At 55.3% G+C, this 14,679-nt stretch overlaps 1 protein-coding gene across 1 annotated transcript; it reads right to left on the bottom strand.

The window, feature by feature from the left end:
* Positions 1-2,780: 2,780 nt before the first annotated feature.
* On the bottom strand, positions 2,781-10,990 carry EMX2 (empty spiracles homeobox 2; the record flags this gene model as incomplete). Its single annotated transcript, XM_082002088.1, has 3 exons — positions 2,781-5,970; positions 8,506-8,690; positions 10,600-10,990. The coding sequence occupies 3 exons, from the start codon at positions 10,988-10,990 to the stop codon at positions 5,803-5,805; spliced, it is 744 nt and encodes a 247-aa protein (XP_081858214.1). The 3' UTR covers positions 2,781-5,802.
* Between the last annotated feature and the right edge of the window lie 3,689 nt (positions 10,991-14,679).

Raw genomic sequence — 14,679 nt, 5'->3', positions numbered from 1 at the left:
GAGGCCGGGAGATCCTCCGCTCCCGCTTTACAGCCGGGCTGTAAACGCCCGGGGGAGGTTTACTCACACTCAGACGCTCAATTAAGAAAACATTAAGAGTCCAGCTTAAACCAACAAAAGCCGGGCAGCTCCGAGCCGGGCTCCCACTCGCCACTCGGGGGCTGCCACCGCCCCCCGGGGCCCTCCACGGGGCTCCGGCTCCTCCTCTCCCTCCCTGCCAGGGGCAATCGGCACCCAGGGCCCAATCCTTCCCAGCTCCCTCCCGCGCCGGAACTCAGCCGGGACTCGATGTGCAGTTTTTTAGAGCACCCTCCCCAGAACCTTGAAGAAAACAGCCACCCGCGGGAGGGTGTCCTCGGATCTGTGCGGAGAAGCGTCGCGGGGGGGCGTGGGGTGATGTCCCCGCCTCTGCTCGGCTGGTCCCCACCGCCCCGGCGTTTCTACCTGTCCGGATTAACGGGCCGGGCTCCTTCCCATCTCCCAGGGATTGTGCAACCGTGAGCGAGAGGACCCCAGAGCTCCTTTGCTTTCCCTCTGCCTGCTCCTCGTCATTTAACTGTTCCAAGGGAAAAAAAAAAAAAAAATAAAAATCGGTCAGTTTGTCTGTCCAGCCGTGGGGAAGGAAGAAGGATAAACACGGGGGAGGCGACGTGCGGGGCATTGGTGGGAAAGCGTGGACTTTGTTGTAAGACATCAAAAAGGAAAGACACAAAAGGATGGACACCACCTTCCAATACACTTTAGTGAGCTGGTGACAAGAACTTCGGGCATGCACTGAATGCATAATTGCCCCCAACTGAAAATTCCCTATCTAATTTGATATTTGGTGCTCAGCAGAAGCTAGCCTTCGTAAATAATATACAAAGTAAGAAACCTAATCCAGCAGGCTAGAATGTTTAATTCATCATTATGCGAGCTAATTGGAAGGTGATTATATGGTAATTGCTCATTAGTGGTGTATATTTATCGCTGTACCTTATGTCAAGGCCATGGGAATTGTGTAGAGTCTGTTCTCTCATTTCAAGGATCAGTTTCAGACGCAGGAGCAAAGCGGGCGAGATCAAGTTCTTCCTGACGTCAGGTCCAGCCGTGGGCGACGGGGCGCGGGTCTATAAATGCTGCCCCGGAGCCCCCGCAGCATCCCGGGCTCCAGCCGGGCCGTGCGGGGCAGAAGCGGCTCCTGGGGCAGCAGGGCCGAGCGGCCCCACGGCAGGGAGGAAGAGGAGGCGGAGGAGGCGGTGGCGGAGCCCTCTTTGCCGGGCCGGGGAAGCCACCTGCCAGGCGGGCCGAGCCCCGGCGGGGAACGGGGCCCGCAGCAGCCCCTCGTCCCACGCCTTGCGGGGGGAGCCACGGAGCTGGGGCGGCTCCCACGGGGGAGAGTGGACTGCGTGGTCTACCGGCGGGGTCCGCTCGCCGCCGGCGGGTCGCCTTCCCTGCAACAGGCGCTCGTCGCAAAATGCCAATTAAAACCGAGCGAGGGAAGGTGATTAATGGCCCTTTCGATTTTCAGGCGTGGACCGCGGCCGGGGCTCCCCCGGCCGGGAGGGTGTCCCACCATGAGAAGGGGCGGCGAGGAGAGGGGTTAGGGCTCGGGGTCAGGAGGTTCTCCAAACTGCCGCGTCCCCCCCGCAGCGGGACCCTTTGCAGAAGTAAATCACTCGCCGTGTCAGCGCCGAGCTGTTACGCGCCGCTGACGGACACGGGAGCCGGGGCTGGAGCGTCCCCCCGCGCGGGCATCCCGCCCTGCCCGAGCAGACAGGCCGCCTGTTAATTAGGGGGGACCAGCTAATTGCGGCCAAGCCCTCCGAAGGAACAGCGCCATCCATCAAAGGGGCGGGGGGGGGCAGTGTAAATAAACAGCATTTCGAAACACAGCACAGCGAGGACTCCAAAGTCTTCACCCGGGTCAAAGAGAGGAGTGCGTGGGTGCGCGTTTGCGCCGGCGTGGGGGAAGCAAATCACCCGCCGTGGCAGAGTTCGAAGGGAAAGGGTTAAAATTCCGAGGCAAGAAAGGGCCCGATCCCGGGCGCGGAGAGGAGGCGGGACGGCGCTGCCGAAGCCACGGCCAGGGCAGGATCCGGCCCCTCTGCCTCCTGCCTGGCCGTCGGCAGGGGACGGGATGACGGGCCGGGGGGCACGGCGGCAGCCCGCGGCGCCGGGGACCGCTGCTTGGCGGAGAGACGTCCGAAGAAGACGCGTCCCCGGCCAGGCGCGGAGGGCAGCGGGCTTTCCGCGGGGGCGGCCGTCCTCCGGGGGGGCCGGCAGGCCGCGGGCAGCCGGCACCGAGGTCTCCTTCGAAAGAGCAGTGAAAACCCGCCCGAGTCTGCAACTCACCACCCAAAGTACACCCTCCCCCCACCCCTCGCAGTTATTTAATGTAAAATGTATTTTTAAACACCCGCTCGGAAAGCATCTCGCCAATATTTATATTTCCACGTTGCCTGGCATCCACTGTCCCACATTACACTCTGCCTCTCTCTCCCTCTCTCTAATCCTGCCACTTTAAATAGATGAATTAATAAAGCAAATGAGGGTCTAATAAGCTGACTGTCCTGCCTATTGAGGCAGGGGGAGAGAGACTAGAAAGTGCGCCAAATTTGTTTGCAGTGGATCAAGGCTAGCCGCCTTTGCTTCACTTTCTTTATCTTAATTCCGACTTGAAAAGATATAATTATCTAGTTTGAACAGAGCTGCTATCAAATCCTTCTCTAGGCAAGGCAGGGGAGAGCTGGAGTGGATTGCAGTGTTCTGAGCCGCTTGGTGCAGCCGGAGATAGGGAGTAATGAAGTTGTGGAGTCCTGAGATACAAAGGGCATTAACCTCATTAGCATGAAACCTTTTCTTCTAACCATTGTGGGACCCTTTCAGACTCCTAATCCCCCCTATTTTCAAAGCTTGGTTTGTAATAAAGCTTTTAGGGTTTTTTTTTCAAAGCTAATGGCATTCTCTGAAGATTTTATTGCTGTTACGCTACATAGGACGCTTAATTTTTTTCCTTCTCTCTCTCTCTTCCCTCACGGTTTAAAAAAAAAAAAACGGGTGAGGGAAAAAAAAAAAAGTATATGGTTCCCGCAGAAATAAGCCTTTTATCAAGATGGGAAACAATTTCTAGAAAGGGACAAGTCTGCCGTTCAGCCGCTATCCGTTTAACGTTTGTCCATTTGCATGGGTTTGCAGCGGGGCGCAAGCCAAGCTGGGCGAGTTAAGGTGAAATGGGCGCCCTGCTTGGTTTCAAGATCTGCAGCATCAGCTGTTCGAGGAGGGGGGAAATGCAACGAGAAGTTTACCTTGGGAATAGCTCTACTAAATAATTAGCCTAGGTTTAAATGGAAGGGACTGCATTGCGACATGCGTCCTAACCCTGCCTGGGCCTCTCTCATATTTGTAGCACTAGTGAATGGAAAGTCACCGGGATTGTACAAAAAGCGATGTTTAAAAAAAAAAAATCGGATTTAAAAAAAAAATAAAAAATTTACATAGTACCCGATAGAGCCAACACGTGCACAGAATGTCTAATCTTAACTTTTCAAGGCAGGATGTTTAACAAAGCTCGTATTTTCGAGATGCATTGTAACTTCGCCTTATCACAGTGTAAAGGGTAGTCAGATTGTCCTAAATTATGTCCAACTAGCCCCCCTGGATCCACGGATTAAGAGATTAAAGGAGACCACTGGGCAATGCCTCCTCTTTCCCCTTCATATTCCTGGTATGATAATTGCCTAAACTGATTTGCACTTTCACAAAAGCTTGCAGGATTCTTTGTAGCTCGAACAGAGCAGACGAGGTTTCTCTATCAATGGAAATAAAACTGATTAATGCAGTCTATCAGGCTAAGGAGCAAATGAAGCATGAAAAAACAACTGTGTACCCCCAGAAAACCAGCTAGTTTCCTCAAGGACCCAGAGCAACTTTTTTTTTTTTTTTGGTCCCCCCTCCACGTCTTTAATGTCAGAGTTTTATCCTGTGCCCAGGATCGCTCCCTCAGAGCGGCGGGGAGAGCAGCAGCTGGGGTGCAGTGCCTGCCCCCCAGGACCTGCTCCTCACCGCAACGACCTGGACAGGGAGTTTAAAAGATGAGGAAAAGAGAGGGGGGAGAAGAAAAAAAAAAAAAAAAAGAAAAAAAAAGAAAAAAAGGAAAAAATCGTCTCCTGCAAAATAAAACCGATGTTTTTGCCAAGGCCAGCCCCTCTCCCGCTGCTGCGGACCAGCCTCACCCTCCCGTTACCAGCCGGTTCGCACTTCAGCTCCTCACCAGGGCAGGGGTTGGGTTTGTTGTTTGTTTGTTTGTTTTTTAAAGGTATTTATTTACAGCAAGTGGGTCTCTGCTGCTTATTTTTAGAGGTCTATTTACCAGCCAGCGAATTCATTAAGAAAAGGCGCCGATGGCCGCAGGAATGCGCGGCGCGGCCGGCGGAGCGCGGGCTCCGGCCGCAGGGGTTCCGCGGCCAAAAAGAAGGGGCGGGAGGGGGGTGGGAAACTCCCGTTTTCCGAGAAATTTGGGGCGAAGGGGAAAAATATATTGCTTAAAAATGTAGGGCATATTGATAAATCTTTATTGACAAAATATTGACAATGACATACTTCTTGGAAGTATATAGTGTGTTAGAATTCTAACAAATTAAACACAAAACACAAAAATATTTACATTCTGGTATAGAAGACATGAAGGAAACATTTGTCACTTTTTTTTTTAGTAGCTCTATGATCTCGGAATATTATAAGGTCAGTGCTTGAAAATTGCCCCAATGAAAATGGCCATTAGAAAAATAATAATAATAATAATAATAAAAAAAAAACCCGAACAAAACAACTCAATCCACGAATTTAAGTCCCTTTCTCTGGATCCTCCCAGTCTGGGAGGTGTCCCCACCGCCAAACCTGGTCGCTGGGTTTGCGCTTTATTAATGTTTAAAAATAATCATCATCCGGTTTTGCAATGGGGATAAAATGGGGGGGCTAATTTGATTAGATTTTTTTTTTTGGCAGCAAAACTTATGACCAGCCCCAAACCCCCTCCTCCCCCCGCTTCCCTCCCGTCCCTCCCCTGCCCCACCGTGTTTGTCCATCCGGAAGGAACACTATGCTTTGTTACTGCTACTTCATTTAGCTTACACAAACACTTTGACGCCAGAAGTTATCATTAAAATGTTTACAGACTGCACATTTCTCGTAAAATAAAATTAAAAAGCACACAGAACCTGTCTTAAAGGGGAAAAAATTAGAATTCATTTCTGTCTTTAGGAACCGGGGTAATTTTTTTCCGTTTTTTCTTTTTTTTTCTTTTTTTTCTTTTTTTTTTTTTTTTTTTTTTTTTTGCCCAGACGGCTTTACACATGCAATTCAAGTTTCTGAAACAGGTGTGGGTTTTGGCTGCTTATGGAAATTTCTCTTTCAAAGACGGAAAAAACTGTGAAGTGCAAAAATGTCCTGTAAGGTGGTAAGTTTGGTTGGGGTTTTTTTGTTTCTTTTTTTCTTTTTTAAGATTTTTTTTTCAAGATTTTTTTTAACATTTTTTGACGTTATGCTTTTAAAAGTGGATTGCGAGAAACGGAATACCTGTCAATCACCTCGTCCCGGTGTTTTGGCTTTGATTGACAGATCCCCCCTTGCCAGAGCGGTGCCGGCAGTGCCACAGTCCGGACCTCTCGCTCGCTCCCAGCTGCCCTCCCAGGCGGGAACCGCATTTTTGAAGATCTCCGTGTCCCTTCCCCGCACCGCCACGCCGCGGGTGGGGGGAGTGTGAGCCGTGAACACGTTCTGTTGGTGGGGTGCCTGGCTTCGAAAAGTCCAAAGTGCCAGTTTTTAATCGTCCGACGTGACGTCGATTTCCTCTGGACTGGCTTGTTTGGTGGCGATTCTCCACCGGTTAATGTGATGAGTCCCTTTTTTCTTCTGTTGTGAGTCTGATCCTTCCTCTTCCAACTTTTGCCGCTTGAACTTTGTCCGTCTGTTCTGAAACCATACTTTTACCTGCAGGAGGGAGGAAAGGCACCGGCCATTACTCCGACGCCTGCCCGGTGCTGCCCTGCCTGCACTGTCCCCTGCCTGCACTGTGCCCTGCCTGCACCCTGTCCTGCCTGTCCCCTGCCCTGCCTGCACCCTGCCCTGCCTGCACCCTGTCCTGCCTGCACCCTGCCCTGCCTACGCCACTGCCCAGCCCGGGGGGCGAGCGAGAGGAGCAGGGGCCCGTGTGCCACCTAAAAATCCCCGGGAAAGGCACCGGGACGCTGACCCACGCCCACCAGGCACCTCCAGGGGACCCACGCGTGCCGGAGTGGGCAGCCGCACCGGTGTGTGTGCACGGGTCGGCGGGCGGGAGGCAGCGTGTGCGCACCTGGCGCAGGGACGCGGACCTTCCGCCCACGAGTCGCCCCGCGCAGTGCCCGCGCGTGGCGCCAGGCACCCCACGGGAGGAAAACAAAGCGGCTCCGAGTATGGGGAAAGCCACCTGGGGCTGGAGGGGAGGAGGCTGGGCCGGCTGCGAGTCCCCCTCCGACCCGCACCCCCGGGGCGAAGCGGGGAGCGGGGCGAAGCAGAGCGCGGGCCTGGGGACGGGGCCGGGGATCAGCGGAACGAGACCTTTTCCTCTCGGAAGAGAGCATAAAATGTACGAAAAAAAGGCCCGAAATGCCAAACGTCCGGCACTGCCCGCAGAGTTTCCCCGGGACGCGCCGTCCGGGAGCGATCGCAATGAGGCAAAACCCGCAAGTACCGTCATAAATGTCCCTCTGAATTTGTGCAGTGCCGAATAAATCTGCCTTAGCCAACCGGCAGCTGACTTCAGTGCTTTAATTACAGATAGTATTGATCTGGGAGCTATCTGCAGGGCTGGCCACACTCCTCGTAGCAGCCAAAGGTAAACATTTTTTTTTTTTTAAAAGCAGTTTAAACTCTGGTTCTGTCTGAAAGTGCCTGATAAAGGCCCCAGCAAGGGGAGAAAAAGGAACTGGAGCATTTTAATAAGCTGGTTTAACCCGCTTCGCTGCCTCTTCAGAACAGAGACCTGCCTGGCCGGACACACATCTCTGCTGCATTTTCATATTCTCCAAAAGTCCCCCATTAAAAAGCTGAGCAGGGAACAAGGGTGAGTTTAATTTGCTTTTAGTTTGCTAATTGAAGGGGAGGACGGTTCATTTCTGCACGCTGATCTCCCAAAAGGGAGCTCATTTGTAGGGGACTGGGGGTTTGACATCCGGACAAAAGACCCCAACCAGCTTCGGAATCAAGCAGCACAAAGACCACCTTAAATACAGCTTTCCAGTGGAAATAAGCCTGTGACCGGTCCCTTGTTCGGAGAACCTCATAAAAGTGGCGATCCCTTTTTATTGTTTTGTTAGGGAGACATTTTAAAACAAAAGCTCCAATCTCTTTATTGCTTCCCCCACGAAAAGGAGTTAAAAAAAAAAAAAAGTGTTACAACTTAATCCGCCCAGAGAACGCTGTGTTTACTGGGAACTTTGAACTAGGCTGTGGCTGAGTATTTTGGTTTTGGTGTGTCCCCCCCTTTTTTTTTTTAAAGTACAGTGCCACATACTGTAGCAGAGACTATCCTCATCTGGAGCCCTGTCTCCACGAGTCTCCTGGAAGGGCACAAAACAAAAGCCCGACACAATAACAACAACAACCAAACAACTCCCCAGACCCCGGCCTTTCTTCCGGCGAGGAGAAAACCGCGTGAAAAACGCCCTCGCAGCGGGCCCGCCGGCCGTGGGTCCCCGCCGTCGGGGGGGAGCCCTCGCCCATCCCCGCTTCCCCGCCGGCTCCGCACCGCCCCACGGATGTCCGACCACGGTACCCGCCGAGACCCTCGCCCCGGGACAACCGGAGCAGAAACGTCGCTAATCGCCCCTCCAGACAGAAGACCGAAATCGTCTCCGGTGCGGTTCTGGCCCGCAGCCAGCCAGCGGGGGGGTCCGGGGAGTGGGATTCCTTGTAGTTAATAATTTCTCTGCTTTTATTTTTCATCTTTATGCCCTCCTGAACCGGCTCCTCATATCCCCGCTGCCGGACGCGGGACTAGAAACGAGTGAAAAATCATCCAAGAAAGTGTATTTCTGCCATGGGGTCCGAAGGGGAGCTCTCCCCCTCCGCCTTTTGTTTCGGGGGCTTTTTTCCCCTGACATCCAACCCCCTCGCGGGGGTCAGCCCCGCTGATAAACGCCTAGGAACCGGCTGCCACCCTCAGGTCGCGGATCTCGCCACTTGCCGTCCCGCTCGGGCCGGGGCCGTGCGGGGAGACCCACGCCGCGTCCCGAGCATCGCGGCGTCCCACCCGCCACGGGCCACGGCTCTTACGGACGGGAGAGGATTTTATAACACCCAGGCGAGGGGGACGACGACACTCTTTACTCCGCTCCAACGGTGCGAGGCTGGAGGCCTAAATACCCTCCGAATTTGCCCGTATTTTTTTTCGCCCCCACGCCTCCGGGCCGGACGGGTGGGTTTTCCCAAGGAGATCCCAGCAGTTTCGCTTTCCCCGCTGCCCGCTCCCTGCTTCCCCCTTACCTGAGTTTCCGTGAGGCTGAGGCTGTGTGCCAGCTGTTTTCTCTCTGCTCCTACTACATAATGGTTCTTCTCGAAGGCATGTTCCAGTCTCAGTAATTGGGATGGGGAGAAAGCTGTACGGATCCGTTTGGGTTTCCTGGCCAGTGCATTGTGCAATAGGAAGCTCTCCGGGCTGGTTTCATTCCCTGGGCAAGGGTAAAACAGAGATTAGCAACACACCTTCCCCAAACGCACTCGAGAGGACTTTTTAGCACAAGAATTTTTGTCTCCCAACATTACCCGCGGGAGAAAACCGATTATAGTTTCTTTTTTTTTATTTTCAGCGCCTTTTTGATATTAAATTTTCCTTCGATAAATAAGTAGAGACAATGAGCAGGGGAAAGAGAAATTCAAATACTAAAACACAACCAGGGGAGTACTACGGGGTGAGGGGGGGGAAAAAAAAGCAAAAGGATCGACCAGAGCCCGGCTGCGTTATCTGCAGCGTCTGCAGCTTCGTCCCGCAGCCTCACGCCTTCCCCAGGTCGTCGGTATTCGCCCCCCCCGCCGCGGCGCTGAGGGAGCCCCAACCCGCGCCCCGGCCTCTCTCTGCTCCCCCCGCCCGAAACTCCGGCCGGGGCCTTTCTCCCCCGCTCCCTGCTCCCCTTCGGTTTTGCCGCTGTGCTCCCCGGAGCGGGGGCTCCCGCCGCCGCCGTGCCCCTGCCCGCTGCTTGCTGCCTCCTTCCCGCTGCCCGCTGCTCCGGCGGGGAAATAAAGAAACAAACTTCGGGGCAGCCATCCAAGCCGGCCTGCTGCGGAGCGGGTAAGGGGCTTTTTGGTGGGTCTCTCCCTCCGGGCTGGCCCTATGCCGCTTCTCCGGGTCGGCCCCTCCAAGGTGAAAAAGCCACCGAGGGTCTCTCCCCGTAAGTGCATTAAAAATCGTTACAGGAGGAGGGTGTGTTTGAAATCAGGCTGTGGCTCAACACTAGGACATTTCCTCCTTTCATCTACCGCTCTTTACCAATCGCCTGATGACTGCGACAAATAATTTGGTGAGCGAAACCTGTAATTTTATTCTGAGAGGGTAATAATCCATTTTGTATCTCTGGCCGCCTGGCTTCACAGAGAGCGACTCCTTTTCCAACCCGGCCGCAACGGCTCGGCTGCATAAGGCCGGGGAAAGGGATATTGCAGGTGGTTTGTTTTCGTTCGGAATTAATAAATAAAAACAAAATTTAAAAAATAAAAAAGGCAGATGGTTCCCTCCGAGCGGAGGCTGATTTTTTTTTTTTTCCTGTGTATATAACGAAAGAGGCAGGAGCTGCACCCATTACGGGAGGAATCGGCTCACCCTTCGAAGAAGAGGCTGCCGGTTGCAAAGGGTTAAACAAGGGGGATTTTATTGATTGTGCGCCATTGGATTTGGTTATTTTCCTTCAGCCGGTTATTAATCGCTTGGCAGCTGGGTGCCCTTCCCTGCCCGTACGGGGGAATCACCCTCTCTGCCCCAGCCCTGGCTCTCCTCCGCGCTGCTTCGGCCCTGGGATTGTTATTATTTGGGGTTTTTTTCCTTCTCCTTTCTCTGGGGTCCGTTTCATTTTTCCCCCGTCCTCGGCTAACAAGGGGAGCGGCCGGGTTTGGGGTGGCGGCGGCTCCCCGCGGCCCCGGCAGCCCGACGGGCACAGCCGCCTTGCCCGGGGGGGGCTGAACCTCGAGACCCCCTCCGTTCCCCTCTCTGCGGGGCGGCTCCCTTCTCGGGCTCCTCCGTAGCTTTGAACCCACCGGAACAAAAAATATCCACCTTCTCTCCCCGCCCCCCCCCTTGTTTTTAACCGAGGCGAGCGAGTCGCACAAGTCCCAGCCGGCCTGGCCTTCCCGCCTCCCCGGGAACGCAAAACGCGCCAGGAGCAGCGAGCACAGCGGGACCAAGCCCCGGCGCCCCGGACCCGGCAGCCCCTCGCCTCGGCGGCGGGGGAGGCAGGCACGAAAGCCCCTCGGCCCCGCCGCCCGCCCACCCGCGGTCCCCCCCGTACCCCCACGCCGCGGGGAGCGGCCGGGGGCCGCCGGCAGGATGGAGAGAGGTGGATCGGAGGGAGAAGAAAAAGTTGCACGTACCTTGGAACCTGTGGCCCAGATACCGGTAGCGGTGTATTAGCCAGGGGTAGAAGGTGGAGGGGTCCCTTTGCTGCGACGCGAAGAGCGGGTGCGTGGAGTGCGAGGCGGGCAGCGGGTGGGCGGCCAGGGCGTGGGGAGGGGGCACGGGATGGACCGGCACGGCCGGGTTCGGAGGGTGGGAAACGGCCTCTGCAAAGACCAAGTCCGGGTTGGAGTAGACCCCCCTGCCAGTGGAGTGGAAGCCGTTGAGAAAAGGGTTCATCGGGCTGGAATTGGCATAGCTGAGCGCCGCCGGCCGGATAGGATCCTCGGAGCGAGACGCGGGCAGGGGGCTGTCTTTGGCCACCAGCGACTCGATGGTGAAACACCGCTTGGGTGTGGGCTGAAACATGCTGCCGCGGCGAGAGTCCCCGACCAAATCTCTGCCTGGCTCTCTGGTGCGCGGGAGGCGATCCGGGGAGGTTTGCAGCAGGGAGTGACTTGAGGAGGGATAGATACACACATAAATAGACAGGGGCTGGAGGAAAAGGAGGCAGCGGCAGCCAGCGGTACCCAAAAGGGAGACACACACGCACACACACACACACAAAAAGTTGCTGGGAGAAGTTTCCCTCCTGCAAGGAAAAGGCGGTCGCCCCCCCCCGCCTCCCTCCCTAAGTCCAAAGACAATCCATGGATGTGATCGGCCCCTTCACGAGTTGTGCAAACGATTTGTTAGTTCATGAGCCTAATTAGTGCGGGGATCACATAAACAGCTTCCTCTGAAGCCTGGTGAATGGCCTGATGATTGGTCGCTATTACTCGCCGTGAGGTGGAAGGGGGAGACTCTTTAAAGTGCGTCAGAGGGGCGGCGAGTGCCGGGCAGCGCCATCGGGAGGGATGGAGCGGCGGCGCGGAGCGGATCGGAGTGCGGCGGGAGCACGCCCGCCGGCGCGGGGGGGCGCGGAACCCCGCGCCGCCTCGCCCGCCCCGCCGCCGACCCCGCTCCGCGCCGCTCCGTTGCCGCGCTGCCCTCCCGCCCGGCGACCGAGGTAGGGGGACGGGGACGGGGGACACGACACACGGGACACTCGGGAGGGGGGCTTGGCGAGGGGCGCCGCATCTCCTCACATGGGGAGGTGGGGGGGCAGGGCAGGTGACACCCCGCTCCCCGCCGCCTCTGGGGCGCTCCGGGCCCGGCGAGGTTACCTGGGTCAGCCCCGGGGCGTCCGGGAGCGATGCCCCGCTTGGGAAAGGTTTCGTCCGGGTGAGAGAACGGGTCGCCCTCCTCCTCCTCCTCCGAACTTATTTATTCCCCCCGTGTCTTCTTCTCCGCGCTCCCCGCTCCGCGCAGCGCGGAAAACAAAGCAGAGGGCGGGCACATTATGCAAAGCCGGGGCACGCCGGGCTCTCGCAGACGGGACGGGGGAGCTAGTCCCCAGTTCCAGCCTTGTCCGTATTTTCGCGATTACCTTTGGGTCCGGGGATGATTTTAGGGCTGAGTTCTCCTCCTCCCATTGGCTGGGGCTGCAGAATAATTATGATCACATCCTAATACTCTTGGCTGGTGCTTACTGTTTATTGGTAGTTAAGGATCTATTATCTATTCATCAGCCTCCCATTTTTGCCAATTACATTCTTCTAAAGTGAAGTACCAGCAGGTATTTTGCACATTTACAATTAATGATAAAAAAATCTGGCGTACTTTAAATCTATTACGCCGCTGTGTAATTTATCTTAAAGATGCGGAATTGCTAATGTAAATTAATGTTTCTGTTGAACCGAGGAATGGAGGGAGTCTTAAAACCAGTCTAGCGTTTCCTTCCTTCGTTCCCGGATTTGCTTTTTTATTTTCTTTCCACTTTATACACAAAGAATCCGTTACTCCTCTGCATTAAAATATGCTGGGGGAAAAAAAAAAAAATCGCTGTCTAAACGGTCCTCGCGTCTTTCCAGTAAAGGGAGAGCTGAACTCTCTTCGCCTTCCCCGCGCTCTCCTGGAAGCGCCTGTTTGCAGCTAGCCGGTATTTTTAACACAATATCAAAGCGATGGACTAAATGGAAGTGACAAAACAAGTGCTGGGCACGCAAGGATGCCGGTGATCGTGCGGCTTTGCGTGGGGACGTGTTCTCCTTTGTGCACCCCGCGCTGGCTGCACTCCGTGGGGGGAGAAGTGCTCTCTCCGTATGAAACGTAAATCTGTTCTCCAGGCGCCGGGCGGCTGTACGTATAGACACCCATACCCACGCGTGCATACGACTGCAGAGACAAAGTGAGAGAGATGTTTGTAGGGAAGGCGCCTGGGCGTAACTCAAGTCTCCTGGTAGATTTTGTAGCCAGGTGCCATTCTCCCAGGTCTCTCACTTTTGGGAGAAACCTCTCCTGCCCTCAGCCACCCACGGGCGCAGGGCTTCGGCCCCGCGGCGCTGCGCTTGCTGCGGAGGGGAGAGACGGATTTGGCGCTCGTGAATCGCTAGTGTTTTCACTTTTTTAAGTCCCCTCGGCTCTTTTTCCCTGCAACCTTTCCCCCCTCGCCCGGCGGTAACTCAGAGATCCGGGATCTGGACACGAGCGAGGCTGAGAAAGTGCCCGAATTACGACGGCTGTTTGATGTGCGGATTTCGACTGGGGTCTTGGTTCCTGAACACTGAAAAAGAGAAACTTCTCCTCCTAGGAAGAGCTGTGCTCTGCATCTGGGTATTTACACTTCCCCGGGACTGCAGAATTAATCTGAATTGGAAAAACTTCAACTCCTCTTTTCCCTTTTTTTTTTTTCCTTCCCCCAGACATCCTGACATAATCACAGGGCTCCTTTGAAAACTGCATCAAGAAATTCAGCAGTTGGGGAAGGAGGAATTATATCCGTGTGAAAAAACCCGTCAGACACGCGGAGCGGGGATAACTCTCCAAAACGCTCGATAAATTTCCCTCGACCCTCCTTACTGCCGGGGAAACCTCCTTCCAGAATAAAATCACTCCCCGCACGGGGGTCCCGCTGCTGTGGGGCTCAGCGGAGGAGGCTACAGCTGCAGCTGGGAGCTCTCCCCTGCCCAGCCCGGTCTCGCCCGGGAAAGGGGATGATCTCGGCCGCAGCCACCGGGAGGTCCCCGCGCCGCGCCCAGCTCGCTCTCCATGCCCACATGCACACATACACATCCCCTCTTGTACAGATACATGTGCGTGTGCGTGGGTACGTACAGGCAGAGAAGAAACCACAAGTCTGGGGATCACCGGCTCTCTCTGGGCTTTGGCATAGAGAAAACAGACCGGGGACAGTAAAAAAAAAAACCCAAATCCAAACAAGAGGACTCGAGATAGGATTTCCCAGGATTTTCCAGTTCCCCCTAAATTTCTGTGCCACTTTCCCACTCGTCGCCGTGGTCTTTCCTCGTGGGCGCCTCCCGCGCAGCCCACGGCCCGTGGGAGCCCAGTGCCCGGCGCTGCCCCGGCCGGGGCCGCTGCGCTCCAGCCCGGGCTGCCCCGGGAGCATCTCCCGAAGCTCCTCTCTTGAACTTTTCCTACCCAGCGCCTTGACAAGCTGCTCTCGCTGTCCTCTTGGCGTCTACAAGGAGAAAATCTGGCAGGGGCTCCCTTCCCAGCAATCCCCGATCTGCTCCAAGCGCACTTAGAGGCAGCCTCTCTCGGAGGGAGGGGTGCGCTACATTCGCAGTCAAATTACATGGCTGGCCTCAGAGCACTAGCTTCGGATTTCCAAACTAATACTCATCTTTTAAAAGCCGAGCCAAGGAGAAAATGCGAGGAAGGCCTCAGATGCGGGAGACCTCAGGGTAAGACGGTTGTTTACCGGCTGATCCAGGCTGGGGGGGGGGGTGGCGGTGAAGGAAGTTTCAGCCTCTCCTTAACTTTCTTTTCCAGGCGGGATCCGTCTCCCCCTTCCCTCTCCGCTCCCAGGGATCCATGCCTGCAGCGGAGAGGAGAGGTGGCCCAGGCAGGTCGTGTCTGAAGCGGGGGCTGCGTGAATTAAAGGAGAGGGTGAAATGACGAATTTAACTCGTTTCTGGACGTCCTAAATCCCAGTCAGGATGTCTAAGTCTGCTGCCAGCCCTTCACAAAAGCGCTATACGCGGCGGGAGAGACGG

The sequence above is a fragment of the Phaethon aethereus genome (assembly GCF_964289735.1).
Source record: "Phaethon aethereus genome assembly, chromosome: 7".
Lineage (NCBI taxonomy): Eukaryota > Metazoa > Chordata > Aves > Phaethontiformes > Phaethontidae > Phaethon > Phaethon aethereus.
Note: the sequence above shows the minus strand (reverse complement) of the source record. Positions and strands in the feature narration are given on the sequence as shown.